Source organism: Mesoplodon mirus, assembly GCF_964341445.2.
Source record: "Mesoplodon mirus genome assembly, chromosome: 3".
Lineage (NCBI taxonomy): Eukaryota > Metazoa > Chordata > Mammalia > Artiodactyla > Ziphiidae > Mesoplodon > Mesoplodon mirus.
In genome coordinates this window covers 109,636,859-109,656,504 of record NC_138978.1, presented here as the reverse complement: position 1 = coordinate 109,656,504, position 19,646 = coordinate 109,636,859, and the positions used below count along the sequence as shown (strand labels likewise).

The 19,646-nt window shown below is 47.7% G+C and overlaps 1 protein-coding gene across 6 annotated transcripts in view; it reads left to right on the top strand.

Moving 5' to 3' along the window:
- IGSF3 (immunoglobulin superfamily member 3) overlaps positions 1-19,646 on the top strand; it is a 99,947-nt gene that overhangs the window by 59,307 nt on the left and 20,994 nt on the right. For 2 of the 6 annotated variants that reach the window (XM_082613147.1, XM_082613150.1), the window contains exons 4-8: positions 3,835-4,245; positions 8,754-9,143; positions 10,543-10,599; positions 13,315-13,716; positions 16,385-16,789. In XM_082613147.1, the coding sequence (XP_082469273.1) occupies positions 3,835-4,245; positions 8,754-9,143; positions 10,543-10,599; positions 13,315-13,716; positions 16,385-16,789 (1,665 nt within the window). Of the gene's footprint in view, positions 1-3,834; positions 4,246-8,753; positions 9,144-10,539; positions 10,600-13,314; positions 13,717-16,384; positions 16,790-19,646 lie in introns of all 6 variants that reach the window. The other 4 variants (XM_082613146.1, XM_082613149.1, XM_082613148.1 and 1 more) reach the window with 2 other exon arrangements.

Genomic DNA, 19,646 nt, shown 5'->3' with positions numbered 1-19,646 from the left:
TTCTTTGTTTCTATTCCATTTATTTCTACTCTGATCTTCATGATTTCTTTCCTTCTACTAACTTTGGGTTTTGTTTGTTTTTCTTTCTCTAGTTCCTTTAGGTGTAAGGTTAGATTGTTTATTTGAGTTTTTTCTTGTTTCTTGAGGTAGCTTGGTATTACTATAAACTTCCCTCTTAGTACTGCTTTTGCTGCATCCCATAGGTTTTGGATTGTCATGTTTTCATTGTAATTTGTCTCTAGGTATTTTTTGATTTCCTCTTTGATTTCTTCAGTGATCTCTTGGTTATTTAGTAACATATTGTTTAGTCTCCATGTACTTGTGTCTTTTACATTTTTTTTCCCTGTAATTGATTTCTAATCTCATAGCACTGTGGTCAGAAAGGATGCTTGATATGATTTCAATTTTCTTAAATTTACTGAAGCTTGATTTGTGACCCAAGATGTGATCTATCCTGGAGAATGTTCCATGTGCATTTGAGAAGAAAGTTTAATCTGCTGTTTTTGGAAGGAATGTCCTATAAATATCAATTAAATCTATCTGGTCTATTGTGTCATTTATAGCTTGTTTTTCCTTATTAATTTTCTGTTTGGATGATCTGCCCTTTGGTGTGAGTGAGGTGTTAAAGTCCCCCACTATTATTGTGTTACTGTCGATTTCCTCTTTTATAGCTGTTAGCAGTTGCCTTATGTATTGAGGTGCTCCTATGTTGGGTGCATATATATTTATAATTGTTACATCTTCTTCTTGGATTGATCCCTTGATCATTATGTAGTGTCCTTCCTTGTCTCTTGTAACAGTCTTTATTTTAAAGTCTATTTTATCTGATATGAGTATTGCTACTCCAGCTTTCTTTTGATTTCCATTTGCATGGAATATCTTTTTCCATCCCCTCACTTTCAGTCTGCATGTGTCCCTAGGTCTGAAGTGGGTCTCATGTAGACAGCATATATATGGGTCTTTTTTTGCCATTCAGCAAGCCTGTGTCTTTTAGTTGCAGCATTTAATCCAATCACATTTAATGTAATTATCGATATGTATATTCCTATTACCGTTTCCTTAATTGTTTTGGGTTTGTTTTTGTAGGTCCTTTTCTTCTCTTGTGTTTCCCACTTATAGAAGTTCCTGTAGAATTTGTTGTAGAGCTGGTTTGGTGGTGCTGAATTCTCTTAGCTTTTGCTTGTCTGTAAAGCTTTTGATTTCTCCGTTAAATCTGAATGAGATCCTTGCCAGGTAGAGTAATCTTGGTTGTAGTTTCTTCCCTTTCATCACTTTAAATATATCATGCTACTCCCTTCTGGCTTGTAGAGTTTCTGCTGAGAAATCAGCTGTTAACGTTATGGGAGTTCCCTTGTATGTTATTTGTTGTTTTTCCCTTGTTGCTTTCAATAATTTTTCTTTGTCTTTAATTTTTGCCAATTTGATTACTGTGTGTCTCGGCATGTTTCTCCTGGGGTTTATCCTGCCTGGGACTCTCTGCGCTTCCTGGACTTGGGTGGCTATTTCCTTTCCCACGTTAGAGAAGTTTTCTACTATAATCTGTTCAAATATTTTCTCGGGTCCTTTCTCTCTCTCTTCTTCTGGGACCCCTATAATGTGAATGTTGTTGCATTTAATGTTGTCCCAGAGGTCTCTTAGGCTGTCTTCATTTCTTTTCATTCTTTTTTCTTTATTCTGTTCCACAGCAGTGAATGCCACCATTCTGTCTTCCAGGTCACTTATCCGTTCTTCTGCCTCAGTTATTCTGCTATCGATTCCTTCTAGTGTATTTTTCATTTCAGTTATTGTATTGTTCATCTGTGTTTGTTTGGTTTTTAATTCTTCTAAACCCAAAGGTCTTTGTTAAACGTTTCTTGCATCTTCTCGATCTTTGCCTCCATTCTTTTCCAAGGTCCTGAATCATCTTCACTATCATTATTCTGAATTTTTTTCTTGAAGGTTGCCTATCTCCACTCATTTAGTTGTTTTTCTGGGGCTTTATCTTGTTCCTTCATCTGGTACAAAGTCCTCTGCCTTTTCATCTTGTCTATCTTTCTGTGAATGTGGTTTTCCTCCCACAGGCTGCAAAATTGTAGTTCTTCTTGCTTCTGCTGTCTGCTCTCTGGTGGATGAGGCCATCTAAGAGGTTTGTGCAAGCTTCCTGATGGGAGGGACTGGTGGTGGGTAGAGCTGGGTGTTGCTCTCAATGATGGGCCTTTGGAACGTGGCTCTGAGCTGCCTGGGGCACTGTTGAGTCAGGAAGCTAATGCAGCTGCAGGACCGTGCTCAGACCTGAAGTGGGTCTGTGTGTCCTTTGGCTCCAGAGTGAGGAATTTTGCACCAGCTGTCTCCCTTGGCCCCCGGATGATGGGGGGAGCTGGAGGAGAAGGGAGAGGGATTTCACTGTGGACGGCTCTGTGCCACAGTGTTTGCCAATGTGAAGGGTCAGAAATATTAAGGCTGTTCTGTTTTTCTGTCCACGTCATAATTTCCAGGCTTAATTGTGATAATAAAAACTAGAAATTAAGATTTCGACCCTTCACATCAGAGAGGGGCTCGTGTTTATTCCCCGCAGGAAACTGCTGACCAGGTGACCACAGGGGAAATCTCATCGCTTGCCTGACTCATCCCCATACCATGGCTTCCTTCCAGCGCACGAATATGACACGTGTTGACACATGAATAATATGAAAATTAAACCTACTAAAAAATTGAGGATGCTGCTGCTTCTCTCTACCACAACCTTTATTTATTTATTTATTTATGGCTGCTTTGGGTCTTCGTTTCTGTGCACGGGCTTTCTCTAATTGTGGTGAGCGGGGGCTACTCTTTGTTGTGGTGCTCAGGCTTCTCATTGTGGTGGCTTCTGTTGTTGCCGAGCACGGGCTCTAGGAGCATGGGCTTCAGTAGTTGTGGCTCACGGGCTCAGTAGTTGTGGCTTGTGGGCTCTAGAGCACAGGTGCAGTAGTTGTCGTGCATGGGGTTAGTTGCTCTGTGGCATGTGGGGTCTTCCTGGACCAGGGCTCGAACTCGTGTCTCCTGCATTGGCAGGTGGATTCTTAACCACTGCACCACCAGGGAAGTCCTTTTTTTAAAAAAAAAAAGAAGAAGAAATAACCTTCCTAGAGTATTGCATTGCTGACATGGGGCTGGGGTGGCTAGAAGGGAGCAAATGAGCAAGTTGTATAGAAAATGTGAAACTGAAAGTTCCAGGAACTCTTTTTGTTTGAAGTTCAGTGAGAAGCCAAGTTAAAATGTCTGGAAGCAATACTACCGTGAACAACAAAATCTTATTTGACCTGACACAGAATTCCTTTTACATTTTATTTTCAGGGAGTTCATTTATTATGTAAACTGAAATATGACCCACTTTCTTTTAAGTCTACAAACATTATTTTACTTATGTATTTTTTTAATTGAAGTATAGTTGATTTAGAATGTTTCAGGTGTATAGCAGAGTGATTCAGTTATACACACATATATTCTTTTTCAGATTGCTTCCCATTATAGGTTATTACAAGATATTGAATATAGTTCTCTGTGCTATACAGTAAGTCCTTGTAGTTTTCTGTTTTATATATAGTAGTATATATCTGTTAATCTCAAATTCTGAATTTATCCCTCTGCCCCCAACTCACTTTTTATCTGAGTGTTATTGAGATATCAACCAGGTAAGTGTAAGCGCCAAAAAATTACAGCCCAAATCCAAACAGAAAATTCGTTCGGTTTCTGTGCCATCTAGGGTCCTCCATAGCCACACAGGGACTGTCGAAGGCTGGTGGGTGGGAGCTCAGCCCCACAAGTGTAAGATCTGTGGCTTTGTGACCGTGTCCCATGGCTGTTCCTGTGTTGCAGTGATCCCGGACTCCCTGCAGTCCACTGCTGTGCGCCACACTCTGCACAGAGTGGAGCAGGACCCCCTAGAGCTCACGTGTGAGGTGGCCACGGAGACGTTGCAGCACAGCCACCTGTCTGTGGCCTGGCTACGGCAGCGGGGCGGCGAGAAGCCGGTGGAGGTCATTGCCCTGAGCCGGGATTTTGTGCTGCAATCGAGCAGCGACTACGCGCAGAGGCAGAGCCTGGGGGAGGTGCGCCTGGACAAGCTGGGGAGCAGCACCTTCCGCCTCACCGTCTTCCACTTGCAGCCCTCTGACCAGGGCGAGTTCTACTGCGAGGCCACCGAGTGGATCCAGGACCCAGACGGCTCGTGGTACCCGATGACCCGAAAGCGTTCCGAGGGGACTGTGGTCAACGTCCAGCCCACCGGTCAGTCTCTCGTCCCCACTCTCTGTCTGGCAGGGAGGGTGGTCAGACAGGCTGTGCAGACTCTTCTGGCGATTCTGCAAGTACTCGGGGTACATAGGGCCCAGGTATCCCAAGCCCTGACCTTCTCAGGCTGCACTCCCCCGACCCCTGAGTCCAGCTGGGCTCTAGACCAGAGCCAAAAGCTATTGCTTGACTGCCTCAGCTGGGCTGGGGGCGGGTGTTCCAGGGGCCTTCTGTTCCCTGGTTTTGGTTGGAAGGTGGTGGTGTGCTGTCATGGAGCTGCAGCAAGTGCCCAAGGGCCTTTCCTTGTGTTGCTGGTCACCTTCAGTGAGGGGCTGCCGTTGTCCTGGTGAGCGGAGGTGTGGTTTGTGGGAGGTGAGCTGGGGCGTCTGAGGCACAGGTGGGGGGCCCCCTTCAGGACCTGTAGTTTGACACCCCGCCACCCCACCCCATCCCATTTGCTCCAGTCAGGTGGTGGTGGTCTTGGTCTTTGCATAGCTTTCCTGCCACCTGTTCTTTTCATCCTAAGGGTGTGCTTCAGACTTACCTAATAGCACAGATTCCCAGGCCCAGGCAGTACAGATTCCTGAATCAGGCTTCTGGGGTGGGACCTGGGAAGCTGGATTTTCAGTACACTTCCACTGTCTATGCTTTGTCAGGCGCAGATCTAGAGGTAAAAGGGCAGAAGCGATCCTCTGGACATCTAATGGGTGTGAGGGCTTTTACAAGAAGGGTTGGGCTCCTGCGCTGGGAGCACTTTATCTGCTCTGTAGGACCCAGAGCATTTAACAGCTTCTGGAACTTCCGGTACTAAATCTACAGAAGGCACTTTATTTCATATTTATCTCTTCCCTTCCTGGATGGTTTTAAGAGCAGCTTCAAAAGTCTGGGCCAAATTTTAAGTCTTAGCGCTTTCAAATTAGGTTGCATCAGTTAATCTTCTTTATTTTAATCTTACCAATTTGGAATGAGGATTTTTTTTTGAATTTGCCCAGCAAATGTATCCAGACGAAGCCAGCAAAGGGAAAACTAGGTGAAAAAATAGCTGATGACTTCACTCTGTGTCTGTGCTGTTCTGGTTCAGTGGTTTTAGCCCCAGTGTTGTCCTTCTTTTAGTTGATTTCAGTCAACACTTAGTAAGTCTCTGCAACGCTGCAGGTGTGGCGATAGGCATCGGGGATTCAGAGATGAATAACGCTTGGTCCCTGCACTCAGGGAACTACAGATGTGAAAGCCAGTGGCTGAGTGAAGGGTGCCCTGGGAACATGGTGAATGTAAAGTGTTCTTACAGCAATGTTTTCCCTGGGTGGTGTGGTTGAGGAAAATTCAGGAAAACCAACACATTTGGTGACTTGAGCTGAGTCTTGAAGCTTGAGCAGACATCAGGAGGAGAAGCATAAAGGTACAGAATTGTTTGACCTGTTTGGCAAGCACAGGGAAGTCAAGGGTGAGCAGATGTTGAGTTCCAGATAGGAGTGGTGAGAGGAGATAGGAAAGGTGGCCTGAAGCCCACATGCTGGAACGTGAGCTTGGCCTTGACCCTGTGGTCCAAGCATTTCAAGTTGTTCTCCTTAGAATCTTAGGAGTCCTGTAGAGGTGACTGAGCGGTCGCTTGTGGGTGGGCATGTGTGTGTGTTCATGTGCATGGGTGCACTCAGTGGGGTGCTTGAGGAGGGCGTATGAGGGCCGCGGTGTTCCCCCTTTGCCTGAACCAAATGTTTTCCGTACTGGGCAGCAAAAGACTTTGTATGAGGAAAGGAAGGTCTCCCCCCTACCGCCCCGCCTGAGCATAGCTTGAAAACCACTGCTGCCAACGTTTGGAGGAGGGAATAGAGATTTTTAAGCAGAGAGTGACACGATCAGGCCTGGGTTTTAGAAGGGAACAACCGTGGAGGCCACCTAGTGTTGACTAAACAGGTTGGGTCTGAAGTTGGGAGACCAGGTAGGGAAGGGCTGATAAGGCCAGGGCTAGCTCAGTGGCAGTGACCTAGGAAGCGGGCAGTGGGTGCTCGAGGCAACAGAATGGAGAGTATTGTGGAAGGAGGAATCCGAGGCTGGGGCTCGGGGGGATACCTGGAACTGTGATAAGGAGGGATGAGGCAATGTGCCAAGTCTTGCTTGAGAGCCTCTGCTTCCCCTTCAGTGGCAGCACTGGGTGTCTTTGCATTTGTTCTTGTAAATTTTGGTCAAGGAGTCCATCCCGCAAGCGGACCTTCATAGAGATGCTCAGCATGTGAAGCACCCAGCATGTCATCAGATGTGGCACTCAGAGGCTGAGCTTGGGAGCGATGAGGGCCCAGGAAAACTGTGGCAGTAAGAGGTGGTCAGGGGAGCAGGTTCGAGAGACAGAGTGGTCAGGCCAGCGGGAGAAGAAGCAGGGGGGATGGTGTCATGGACCCAAGGGAGGAGAGCTGGTCCAGAGGCTAGAACATACTTGAGAAACGCCTTTGGTTGTGATGGGCAGGGGGTGTCACTGGGGACATTTGCTGGGTCAGTGAAGTGTGGGAGAAGGCCCAAAGCCAAATTTCAGTGAGCTGAGGAGTGAGGGGGTGTTGGAAAAAGCATAAATCGATTTATGGAGGTTTAATTGACTGGGTATAACAAGGGCAAATGGCTGTGCAGAAAAGAGTATGGTTTGCCCTGAATCTCATCTTCAACCTGGGAATGTGAAAGCTTCACCAAGCCCCATGGGGAGATTCCTGTGAGATCAGAAGACTCTTTGGCTGCCAAAAGAAGACAGCCACTGTTGCAGCCAGCCTAACTCTGAGGAATTGGGAAGTCTGAGGTCCAGGGCACCTGTTTGCATGTCTTCAGTGGCATTTATGTGGAAGGGGTGCTTTTTTTTTTTTTCTAAAATCTCTGATGTTGAGGTATAGATTACTGTAATCTGGTTGACCAGAAAGCCAGTATCTGGCAAATGACATGGGCTCCATCCCACATGGGTGTATGCGTCTAGGCAGAGGCTGGCAGAGTGAAACCCAGGTCTCTCAGCTTGTTCTTTTGGGAAGGGAAGCTGAGGCATCAGCTGTCACTTTAGAAGTGAGCCCTTGGAGTCGTTGAGGGTAATTCGCTTTATCAGGAAGTTTGGGTAATAAAGGAGGAAGCTGATTCACTAGAGAAAATGGGTATTGGGGGCAAGGCACTGGCTCATGTGGGAGGGGAGGAGATGGAGAGCCTGAGGAACAGGTGGGTACAAAGCCAAACGTGAGCTGGAGAATAGGAATGTGGAAGCAGCACTCTTGTGATTGCTATGTTTTTTAGGGAAATAGGATTCTCATGTGCTTGAAGAGTGCATGGGATAGGGGGATAAGAATGGGGCAAGGGCCTTAGAGATAACATACCACTTCAAGATAGTGGTAACGGCTTGGAAATGCCAGTGTGGGGAAGACAGTCGAGATTGGAGCTAATGGATGTACAAGGAATTCAAATATCCCTGTAAATGCGATTCTCCAGTCAATGTTTTCTTTAGAGGAATAGAGCTAGAACTGGGAGGGGCAGGACTTGGGCAGTACTTACAACTGCAGCCTCTCCCACCCAAGGCTCTGTGACTCTGTTTTCCAGGACCCTTCACTCCTTTGTCTTCTGCCACGGGTGCCTGTGAGATACGATCATTGTCTCACGGCATCGACAGTCACCACGCACCGTTACATGGTGTGTGGGACAGTTAGTGGCGATGAGCCCTTCTTTGATCACCACCCCACCCCCATGCCTGGTTCAACTCCCAGCTCTTTGAAGGGTGCTTGGGTTCATTGACCATTTCAGAGGTCATCTGGCTGTCCTTGGAAGTAGGTACTTTCCCACTCCATCTTTCTAGAGATTTGATCTGACAGGTGATAGATTAGTGAAAAACATTAGTTTTCACTTTTCCTATGCAGTTTTGTTAGGGACTGTCTTACCTGTGTCTTATTTCCAGTATTCACCTGGGGGTGGAGGACATCTTTCTCTCTCTCTCTCCATATAGATAGATAGATAGATAGATAGATAGATAGATAGCTGGGGATGGAGGACATCTTTCTCTCTCTCCAGATAGATAGATAGATAGAATGTTTATTTGGATTGGGATCAGCACCTGGGGCACTGGGTAATTTGTCTCACAAGTCTCAGCAGGGTCATGTCTATAATATTTACTGAAAATATTTGTAATCCTGATGCTTTAATGGAGTTCTGGGCATATAGATCAAGGATGGACCTTTGTAATCTGCTGTGCAAGTGAAATTAGGAGTGATATTGCTTGCTGTTCTCAGAGTCTAACCTAGGGCATTATATGCTGCAGACAGAGCCCTGTCGACTTGATTGGGATAGCAAGCCCTTTAGACTCTCTGGGTCTGGCTCCCTTTGAGTTCTGTCTGTGATATTCGAGAGTTTTTCTCTCAAGACAAGTGTGGAGGTGCCTTCCCAGTAGTCAGCTTGGTGAGGAGGTGTGGGTGGTGGGAATTTGCTGATGCAGTTTGGAGAGCTGGGGCCCTCGGTCACCCAGAATGCATCCGTTTTGTTATTTGTTTTCTCAGACAAAGAGTTCACCGTTCGGCTGGAGACCGAGAAGCGGCTGTACACGGTAGGTGAACCGGTGGAGTTCAGGTGCATCCTGGAGGGGCAGAACGCTCCCGACCGTTACTTCGCCGTCTCCTGGGCCTTCAACAGCTCGCTCATCGCCAGCATGGGGCCGAACGCTGTGCCGGTCCTCAACAGTGAGTTCACCCATCGGGAGGCCAGGGGCCAACTCAAAGTGGCCAAGGAGAGCGACAGTGTCTTCGTGCTGAAGATTTACCACCTCCGCCAGGAGGACAGTGGGAAATACAACTGTCGCGTGACAGAGAGAGAGAAAACGGTCACCGGGGAATTCATCGACAAGGAGAGCAAGCGTCCCAAGAACATCCCCATCATCGTCCTCCCCATCAGTAAGTGGAGAGATGTGCTGCTTCCTTCTCCTCCCGCTGGTCTGGTTCAGTAGCTAGCACCATCTGAGAGAAGTCGGGGGAGGGGAGAAGAGCTATGGGGAGGGCAGGGCAGGGCGGGGCGGGTTCAGTCAGAGCTGGCAGAGAAAACCTGTTACCCCCCCTCTCCTTTCTCCAGCTCACCTGCCCACGCTTAGCAACCCCCGCCCCCCACCCTGGTAGGCAGAGCGTCGGGTGTATGTTTGCAGGCTGGAGAGGGGCATGGCAGATCCTAGTGCTAGCAACTCTGTGTAAACGCCTGCAGTGCCAGCTCAGCCTGGATGCCAACCAGGAATCCAGGACAGCTGTTTGCTCCTGTGTGGGAATTAAGTCCCAGAAGAAGTGGGTGGATGCCTGTCTTGAAATCTCACTTAAGAGGGTTGGTCTTTTATGGGAGGATTTTAAATGCTAAAGTGCATTATTAAGAAAGATTTGCTCTCTGGGTTTTGGAGGTATAGGGATTGGCATTACCCTAATTGTCTATCCCCTATCGGAATTGGGTTCTTAAAAGTCAGTGGATGGGACCTCTCACATCTTCCTGGAGCACAGCCTTTTAAAGCTTAGCTTATTTCCAAGGCTGCTTAGGTGGGCTCCCCGCCTCCTTCTAGCTGGCATTGTCTGAGTGGGTATCAGTCAGGACTGGAGACTCGGGGGACTGCCTGTGTTTGCTTATGTTGGGTTTAATTATCCATGGTATCAGGATGTTCTCATCAATATCTCATTTCTCTCATAGTTTTGTTTCTAGTAAACTGAGAACGCTTAGAATGCCCTGATTTTAAGCAAGATGGTGAAGTTTTTAAACTAACCTTTAACCTTTTTCTCCACTGCTCAAGCTGTTCTTTCTCTTAGCCCTGTAATGATTCCCTTTTCATTTTTATTTACACTTTTACATATTTAATATAGTTTCAAGTATGAAGAAAGGAAACAGACAACAGGGGTCTTGCCACTCTTTTTTTCTTTTCTCACCAACAGGATGACTTTCCTTTGTGCTTTTTTTTTTTTTTAAAAAATCTCTCTTACACACACATCTCATCTTGAAATTCTTTTCTTTCTTAGACTGTTTCCCCCTGCAATGCCTAGCATGATGCTTTGCGTAGGGTAGGTGCTTGCTGAATATTTGTAGAATGGAATTTGTTAAACTGGATGCCCGCTCTCTTCAGTATTTTCCTGTCGGACTGCGCCTGCCTTAACCACGGTCTCTCTACTTTTAAATCTGCAACTAATTCCTCATTGTTCTATAAGGATCCCGTGAAGGGCAGCCGCACTGTGTACTTCCCTATTTTTTTGTACTAAGAGATTTCCCCCATCCCCTTCCAAGAACTTGTTTGATGATCTGTGGCCTGCTATATTGCTTTTCCAGCAGATAACTGGGTAGTTAAAGTCCCCCAGCACCACCAGATCCTGCCCCAAGGCCACTTGGGTAAGTCTACCAAAGAACAACAGTGATCACATCGGTAATGGTGATAATAAAAACTCGGATTTTAATGGCGCTTTTCCTCTCAAGAGCCCAAAGTGCTTCTGCGTGTATCATCTCCTTCTCCACTCCCACCCCTCCAATCCTTGGAGAGGCCAGTATTCTATTCATCCTGTGAATGAAGAGGCCAGAGCACCATACAGGGAAGTGGCTGAGCCGGTCTGATAGCGGTCGGTCGAGCTTGCATCGCATGGGAAGTATTTGCTTCTAACTCCCGACTCACTGCTCTGCGCTTAGCCTGTGCTCCGTCATCAGCCTCCTGATTTGAAATTTCGTTTGTAACCGTGCACTCAGATTCTCATTAGTTCTGTCCTAGTTTTCATTTAATCCAGAGAGTTTTAAATTGTTGGCTGCCTTTCCTCAGGCCTGAGAACACTTGTAAATAGTCTTTAACGGGCAGTCAGCTCCGTGTCTGCATTTGCCTTTGCCTGGGCTGCGGAATGGTTTTGCTTCTTGTAGTTTCACATCTAACTGCGTGGTTTTTCCAGGCTTGCTCAAGTAACAGAGCACCAAACAGCAGCCCTTGTAACAAACAAGCCAGGGCTTACAGAAGATAGAGCCCATTGGGGTGACAGTAGGGGTTGGGAGTGATGTCCTGTAAGTCATTCTTCTGCTTAAGGCAAGCAAAGGGATTTTTTTCCCATTGATGCCGAAGTTGCCCTTCTTTAATTCCTCGCTTTGAATTGATAACGCTGGAAGTGAGTCATTAATGAGTCTTTAATCTGAAGAGGAATATTGTTATTATTAATGAGTATGATGAAAAATAATCACCCCATCTAATACTCTCAGTGTCGTGACCCTAAGAAGTAGGACTCTTAGTATCTCCATTTTGCACATAAGAAATGGAAGCTTGGGTAGGTTAAGTAAGAGCCCCAAAACTGCAGAGTTACGAAGCAGTAGACCTGGGCCTGAGCGTGGTCTGCCTGCCTCCGAATCCTTGCTTTCAGCCACTCCTGCTACAGATGTAGCTACTCAGGAGCCCCGTCATCTCCATGACTCATCTGGGTATGGCTCCTGGGAAAATTCCTATTCCCCACCCTGTCTGTCCGGACCATTTTTCATGTGAAACAAGCCAATCCGGAATGGGTGGCAGACCTGTTCACTATAGCAAGAGCTCCATGCCTGGGCTCAGTGCTCATCTTTGCATGTTTCTGCCTGTGGGGGAAACACATGGGAGAAAAGATTGATTCAGATGCATGGTCGTAGGTATGCTTTTCCCCTCAGTAATTGGGTGTGCCTCTTAATCTGGGATTTGATTTACTGATTGATTTAAAATTGATGTATGTCTTTCATGTGGATGGTGCCCAGAAAATTGGAGCCGAATTAGTCTGGTACTTTCTGTTTTTTAATACTTAAGGGCTTTTGGAGCTCTATAGATAAATATACAAAATAATCTATGCATAATTAAGATAGATTAAAGTATCCACACTCTTTATAAAAACAAAGAGTTAATGGGAGTAGTAAAATTAATTATGATCATGGTAACCAGTTTTTGAAAACCTACGTATTAGGTGATTTATAGACATTGTCTCATTTACTTTTTAATCTTTGAAAAACTGCACAATGTAGCACTCTCCCTATCTCATAGAAGAAGGCATGTAGAGCTTAAATAATTCCATTGAGGGAGTTCCTATAGCTAAGTGAGGAGCGAAGGAGAGAGGAATCCTTATCCCAGAGTTTGATTGGCAGAAAGTCAAGGTCAAGAGCAGTGGAACCCCAGGGCTGAAGGTGGACAGCAGCAGGAAGGCGAGCCGCCGGCTTTGGTCTGTTCCTGTGTGTTAATGAAAATATGAAAGCTTGCTCCCCGCACACGCTGTGCAGTGAGGCCATCTGTGCTCCATTACTGCCCACACCCAAGCAAGCACGTGTTGTCCTCCAAATACTTCCTGTCACTTTTTTTTTTCTACCTCCTGATATTGCCCTGAAGGACTCAAATGGCATGTATGGATGTTCAGCTTTTATTTGACTGCTGTAGCCCTAAATTATGGGAGAATTTTCAAGGTATTCAACTTACTGAACATCCAAGTCAAAAATTCTTGAACCCTACTGAACACATTACAGTCATCCTTCAGATTCCGAGGGGGATTGGTTCCAGGACCGCCCCAAATCTGCAGATGCTCCTCAAGTCCCTTATATAAAATGGCGTTGGATTTGCATATAACCTGTGCACATCGTCTCTAGATTACTTATACCTAATACAATGTACATGCTATGTAAAGAGTTGCCAGTGCACAGCAAATTCAAGTTTTGCTTTTTGGAACCTCCTGGAATTTTTTTTTTTTGGCATATTTTCTATCTATGGTTGGTTGAATCCATGGATGTGGAAGCGGTGGATATGGAGGGCCTGATGAATTGCTTTGTGCCCTAAGGGTAATGTCTTTCTGTTCTGATTCAGTCTCAGGTCTTAGACGCTCATGATCCCACACGTTATCTCTGTATCCAGTAAAGGGCCTCCTAGGTTATGAGCTCTAAAATCACAGGGAGCGAAACCCAGAACCAGCCAAGGCTTGCAGCAGCAGCAAGTGTCAGAGTGCTTGCATCCTCCAAGGTCCCCTTGTACCTGAATAGAGTGACATTTGTACCCCTCCTCCTTTGATGTCAGTGGGGAGGGCTCAGTGGAGCCCAGAAAGCCCCAGCGTGGCCCTCTCTCCCTCTGCACAGAGAGCAGCATCTCGGTGGAGGTGGCCAGCAATGCCAGCGTCGTCCTGGAGGGTGAGAATCTACACCTCTCCTGCAGCATCCGCACAGCAGGTAGACCACTAGGCCGCTTCTCCGTCATCTGGCAGCTGGTGGACAGGCAGAACCGCCGCAGCAACATCATGTGGCTGGACCGGGACGGCACCGTGCAGCCTGGCACGTCCTACTGGGAGCGCAGCAGCTTTGGGGGCGTCCAGATGGAGCAGGTGCAGCCCAACTCGTTCAGCCTGGGCATCTTCAACAGCAGGAGGGAGGACGAGGGCCAGTACGAATGCCACGTGACCGAATGGGTGCGGGCAGTAGATGGCGAGTGGCAGGTCGTGGGGGAACGCCGGGCCAGCACCCTCGTGTCCATCACGGCTCTCGGTAAGTAAGCTCGGCAGTCTTTTCGTGGGACCGTTGGGGAGATGCTCCCATGTCAAGACTCTTGTAGGAGATAGACGGCACCTTCCAAAGGGTTTGATTGAAGAAAGTATTTATGGAAGTGTGGATGGGGTTCAAGGAACCAACAGTGGTTCTCCGTGGTGGGCCCTGGGGATGGGCAACAGCTGAGTGCTGTTACTACTCCTTGGCCTGGGTGGTAGGAGTGAAGTTGTAAGGATTCTGGCCAGGGGAGTGGTGGCCCCAGGTGGAGCAACAAAGGCCACTGCCAAAATTAACCTGGAAGAGCGAGAGCAAATCCTCTCCCTCCTGCACCCCGGGCTCTCCTGTCCAGGGGCTCAGCCCTCCTAAAAATTCAGAGCAGGGCAGAGAAGGGTAGAAAATCACCTTTTGCCATTTATTTAGCCCTTACTACCCTTCCTGGCTGAGTGTAAGCACTTAAGCTTAATTGTCCCTTGGAATCCTCACCTAGCCTACAGATAGACACTGTCATTTTACAAGGAGCCTAGTGAGACAAATTGGCTAATTTGCCCAGGACTATAGCTTTTAAGTGACAGACACACAATCTGAACCCAGGAAACCAGCAATCTGTCAAATTTTTTTTTCAAAGCCTGTGTTTTTACCTTTTCCTCTATAAGGCTCTTCCTAAAGAAAGCCATTTCCTGATTAGCATGAAATTAAAAGATACCTTGGAATTTGCTAAAACCAAAGAATATTAGATTTGCTTCTCACAGGGTAAAGAGGCTTCTATCAACATTTATCTGCCTAATAGAATCAGTATATTAGAAGACCAGTCTGCTACTTTGCTGGGGACATAACTTGTCATGTTAGGTGTTTCTGTTTGTTAAGAGACTGTGACATCAGTTGTCCTCAGTGACTTTGCATCCCACCCCTGGGACCATGCTGCCACCTTCCTCATAGGTAGGGCTGGTGGTGCTTTGGACCATCTTACCCCAGTAAAGGTGGCAACACCAAGTGGTTTTGCCCCCAACAAAGTCCTTTTTCACCCCAGATTAGAATTATTTTTACTTTCCATAAACTTAATCCAAAAGGTTGATCTGCTTTCTGCACTCATCATCCCATTCAGATTTCTGTCTCTGGCAACCTCATCCAGTGGTTGAGTTTCCAGGTCAGCTCACTCCCCATGTCTCCCTCTGCTCAGTATCCTATGTGGACACGTGGAAATGGAACCTGTGAGGAAAGTCCTGGGTGTCCAGCAGAGGGAGTCTTTCCCATCCTGTGAGGCTAGAAATGTCTGAGGGGTGGTTAGGGTTAGAAGTAATTTTACAGCATCAGGTTGTCCTCTGAGTTTTTTCATATTCACCGTATGTCTGTGGTTCCCATAGCCAGAGCTTACCAAGGGGCTCTGGCCAGGCTCTGCCGAAAGATTCATTCGGTGCCTTGTTTTTTACCTATGAAGTTTAAAGTACTTTCCTTTATGTCTATTTTTTTAAACAAACTACATATTTAACAAAATATAGTATATACTGTGTGTCAGGTACTATTCCAAGTATTTTATAAATACTAACTCATTTAATCTTCACGAGGACCTATTTTACAGATGGGGAAATAGAGGCAGAGAGAAGTTAAGTAACTTGCTCAACATCACATAGTTGGGCATTTGGCTCCAGGGTCTGTGCCTTTAACCACTGTCTTATGCTTCCTGGGAGTAAAGCAGCCTAATAAGTCCCCCAGAATCCGTGGCACACAGATTTGTAGCGTGACTGCCATTCGCTGGCAACTTGATAGTGGACAATTTATCTACCCTCTCTGGGCCTCAGTTTCCTCATCTGTAAGAAAATGGTGATGGATTCAATGAAGTGTGATGAAAGCCAAGCAGTTGGCACCATGCCTGGCCCATAGTGCTCAGGAAATACTGGCTGCTCTCAGTTTTATGATCATAACGAATGTGTTAACAGTCGTATTTCAAGGCTGAAGGGACTCTGATCACTTCTACTGAGGAGTCAGTATTGGGGATTAGCGATGCTGGAATATAGAGAGACTCAGCCTAGTGCACCTGCAGGGCCCCACCTCACCCCAGGTCCTACTTGGTGAAGGTCAGTCCCTCCTGCTGTGGGTCCCTCGCTGCCTCTTTGCCCTGGATTCCGTGGTGGGGTAGGTAGAAGAGGGACTGGAGAGCAAGCCGGCGCTGCCCAGCCCGGGGAGCACAGGCACCTGCTCCACCTGCCTCCCCTGCTCCGGCACTGACGCAGTGGTGGGCCAGGCACAGGGGCTGTCCAGGCTGGGGCAGGGTGCATCCAGCTGAGTGTGATGAAGGAAATCGGCCCTGGGGCTCTTTTCTCCTGTTTCAGCACGGAATCCCAAGATATCTAGGGATGGCCCCGCCTACATGCACTCAGTCCCTGTGAGTGGGACTGATCCAGCACAAATCCACATGAGGATTCATCTGGAAGGGTTTGCTAGTGCTGCTTAAGGAGGATTGCTGCCAGCCTCTTTCTGTGGGGTCCTGTGAACTGCTGGGTTTGTGTGTCACGCTAGCAAAAGTAATACAGGGCCTGGGCATCCAAAGAGCCCCATGTGTGAGCCTTTGCTCTGTCCTGCTAGCTTTTGCCAGGAGCCCTGTCACCGCGTCACATGGCCCTGAGAAAGCCAAGTGTCTCCTCTGGCCTGAGTTTCTCTGCTCTCTCTCCAGAAACGGGCTTTGCAGTCACTGCCATCTCCCGCACGCCGGGGGTGACCTACAGTGACTCCTTTGACCTGCAGTGCATCATCAAACCCCATTACCCCGCCCGGGTCCCTGTGTCAGTGACGTGGCGGTTCCAGCCGGTGGGCACCACCCAGTTCCATGACCTGGTGACCTTTACCCGGGATGGAGGAGTCCAGTGGGGAGACAGGTCCTCCAGCTTCCGGACCCGAACGGCCATTGAAAAGGCTGAGTCCAGTAACAACGTCCGGTTGAGCATCAGCCGAGCCAGCGACACGGAGGCGGGCAAGTACCAGTGTGTGGCAGAGCTGTGGCGGAGGAACTACAACAACAGCTGGACGCGGCTGGCCGAGAGGACCTCCAACCTGCTGGAGATCAGGGTGCTGCAGCCAGGTGAGGGTCCCGGGGTCCCCCACGCCTGCTCTGGCTGAAGAGAGCCGCAGAGAGGCAGGAAGTGTTGTGTGCTGAGCCCTCGGCCCGGCTGCTCTTATTTCCCAACTTTCTAGTTTGAGAAATTTCAGATATGTAGGAGGTCGCAAGACTCGTATTCCCTTTTCGTGATGACCAGTTGTTAACATCTTACCATGTTTGTTTCTCCCTCTGTGTGTAATTTTTTGTTGTTTTTGAACCATTTGAGGGTAAGTTGCCAACATCAGGATACTTCCTTCTAAATACTTCAGTCTGTATCTCTGAAGATCAGGACTTTGTCCCACCCGACCACAACAGTGTAATCAGACTCTGGGAATTTGACGTGATTATAGGACAGTACCAGCATTTCCCCAGTTGTCCCGAAAACACCCCTTATAGTGTTTTTTCCTTCTAGGATCCAGTCAGGGGTCACACGTTGTATTTAGTCGTCATGTCTCTTTATTTTTCTTTAATTTTTAAAATTTGTTAAATTTTTATTTATTTATTTATTTATAATAATTTGGCAGTTTCTTTTCTTTTTTTAAAATTTATTTATTTATTTGGTTGCACTGGGTCTTAGTTACGGCTCTCAGGCTCCTTAGTTGCAGCTCGCTGGCTCCTTAGTTGCAGCATGCGAACTCTTAGTTGTGGCATGCATGTGGGATCTAGTTCCCTGACCAGGGATCAAACCTGGGCCCCCTGCATTGGGAGCATGGAGTCTTATCCACTGCGCCACCAGGGAAGTCCCTGTCATGTCTCTTTAGACTCCTTTAATCTAGAATAGTTTCCCAGCCGTACGCGCACACGTGCGCATGTGTGTGAAGACGTTGATATTTGTGAAGTGTGCAGGCCAACTAGACTGCTTTGCAGAAAGCTCCGTCTCTCAATGTCATCTCCTATAATCCTTGCAACAGTGATGTGAACAAGGTACCACTGTCGTCCCTCCCCCCCACCGGTTGCAGACAAGGAACCTCAAGAGGCAAAAGGGAAAATAACAGGTACTTAACTGAGTATTTGCTTTGTGCTAGGTGCTTAGGGTTGATTATTTTATGAGAATTTCACAACAGCCTCAGGAAAGATTAAGTGATCAGCCCAGGGTTGCCTAGCTGGTGAATGGAGCCAAGGTTTGAATCCTTGTCCTTCCTTCCTCGACACTTTCCCTGACCCAGACCCTGTCCCCCTGCCCTGGGTTTGAGCGCATGAGAGCAGGCAGGCGGAGTGTCTCTCGCAGCAGGTGATAAGGATGCACTCATTTGGGGATCCTTAGTCAGGGGGCGTTCTGCAAACACTCACCTTCATCAGGCCCTTCCCCTAACGCGGGGGAGAGGGTAAGTTAGTGCTGCTCTTGTGGTTTCCTTCGTGTCTGTACCTGTCTCCGGTTAGGGTGGAAGCAGGTGGAGGGTGGACCCCGGCCCTGGCTCCTGCTTCCCTCCATTGCCTGGCCCCAAGCAGGAGAGCACAGGCATGCGTGTAACGAAGGGTGGGGGCTGAATGGGAGGTGACTTTGCAAAGACTTTTTTTTTTTTTTTTTGCGGTATGCGGGCCTCTCACCGCTGTGGCCTCCCCCGCTGCGGAGCACAGGCTCCGGACGCGCAGGCCCAGCGGCCATGGCCCACGGGCCCAGCCGCTCCGCGGCATATGGGATCCTCCCAGACCGGGGCACGAACCCGCATCCCCTGCATCGGCAGGCGGACTCTCAACCACTGCGCCACCAGGGAGGCCCTGCAAAGACTTTTTTCTGACTTTCTGCCCCACGCACTTTGCAAAGATGGTTTGAACACCTTGCAAAAAGGATTTTTTCTGCCTGCTCACAGCCATGATGTGTGCCCCACCCGGTCTGCTCCACCACTGCAGATGGTCACAGTGCTTGTTATTTTCAGCAACGCGAGGTTACGAAATGGCAATGTCTGGGCTTATCCTTCGCCTCTTCTAACCCCATAACGGAGTCTGTATCGAACCAGTTTGGAACAAGTGAACTGTATAAATGATGGGACAGTTCCTTGGCCAATTAGAGCCTAAACTTGGACAACGAGATGCCAGGGAAGAGGCTGTTCTACTGAAGTGGATTTTCAGGTTAATGGAAGGTTAAGCAGAGACCCCATTTCGTGTGAACCCTTGTTGTGGAAAGTGCCGAGGGACTCGCTTGCCTGCCTCGCTGAGTAATTGCACCCTTTGTCGTCTCCTCTGGCCTCAGGGTCGGGCTGGGAGCCTCCTTGGTGCCCGTCACGTGGTTCCAGCTACAGAAGGTAGAGGAAGTGCTGACCCCGGGACCTTGCCTAGCCTTGCCTTTTTGAATAAATCCCTACTATTTGCTTGTTTGTCTTACGACTTAGAATCTAAGGCTGGAGTGCCTCAGGGAAGAAAATGGAGTTAGGTCATTGAAGGTTCTAGTTATTTGGATTCAGATCAATTCATGGTGCTACTAAAGGGGAAAAGGGGCAAAAATGTATTAAATATGTCTTGGGTGCCAGGCTTTGTGCTTAGCACCTCTGTTTTCTTTTTAAATTTATCCAGCAATGAAATAATATAGATACTTTTATGCCCATTTTGCTAGTGAGGAAACCCAGGCTCCCAGTGTATAGGAGCCTTGATGGAGGCAAACCAGCTTGTCAGATGAAAAACAGAGTGGAACAAGACTGGAGCCTAGGTCGTTCTGATGTCCATATATCTCTATTTTCCATTACATCATTTTATTGCCCCCTGGAGAATAGTTAGGGGACCCAGGATCTGCTCTGAGGACTGTCTTCACGTCTCCCGTGGCTTACACTGAGTCAGTTTGTTTGTGATTTCACTGTAAAGCGAGAACTAGCAGCGGCTGGCGTGGGAAACTTGGGAACGAGCA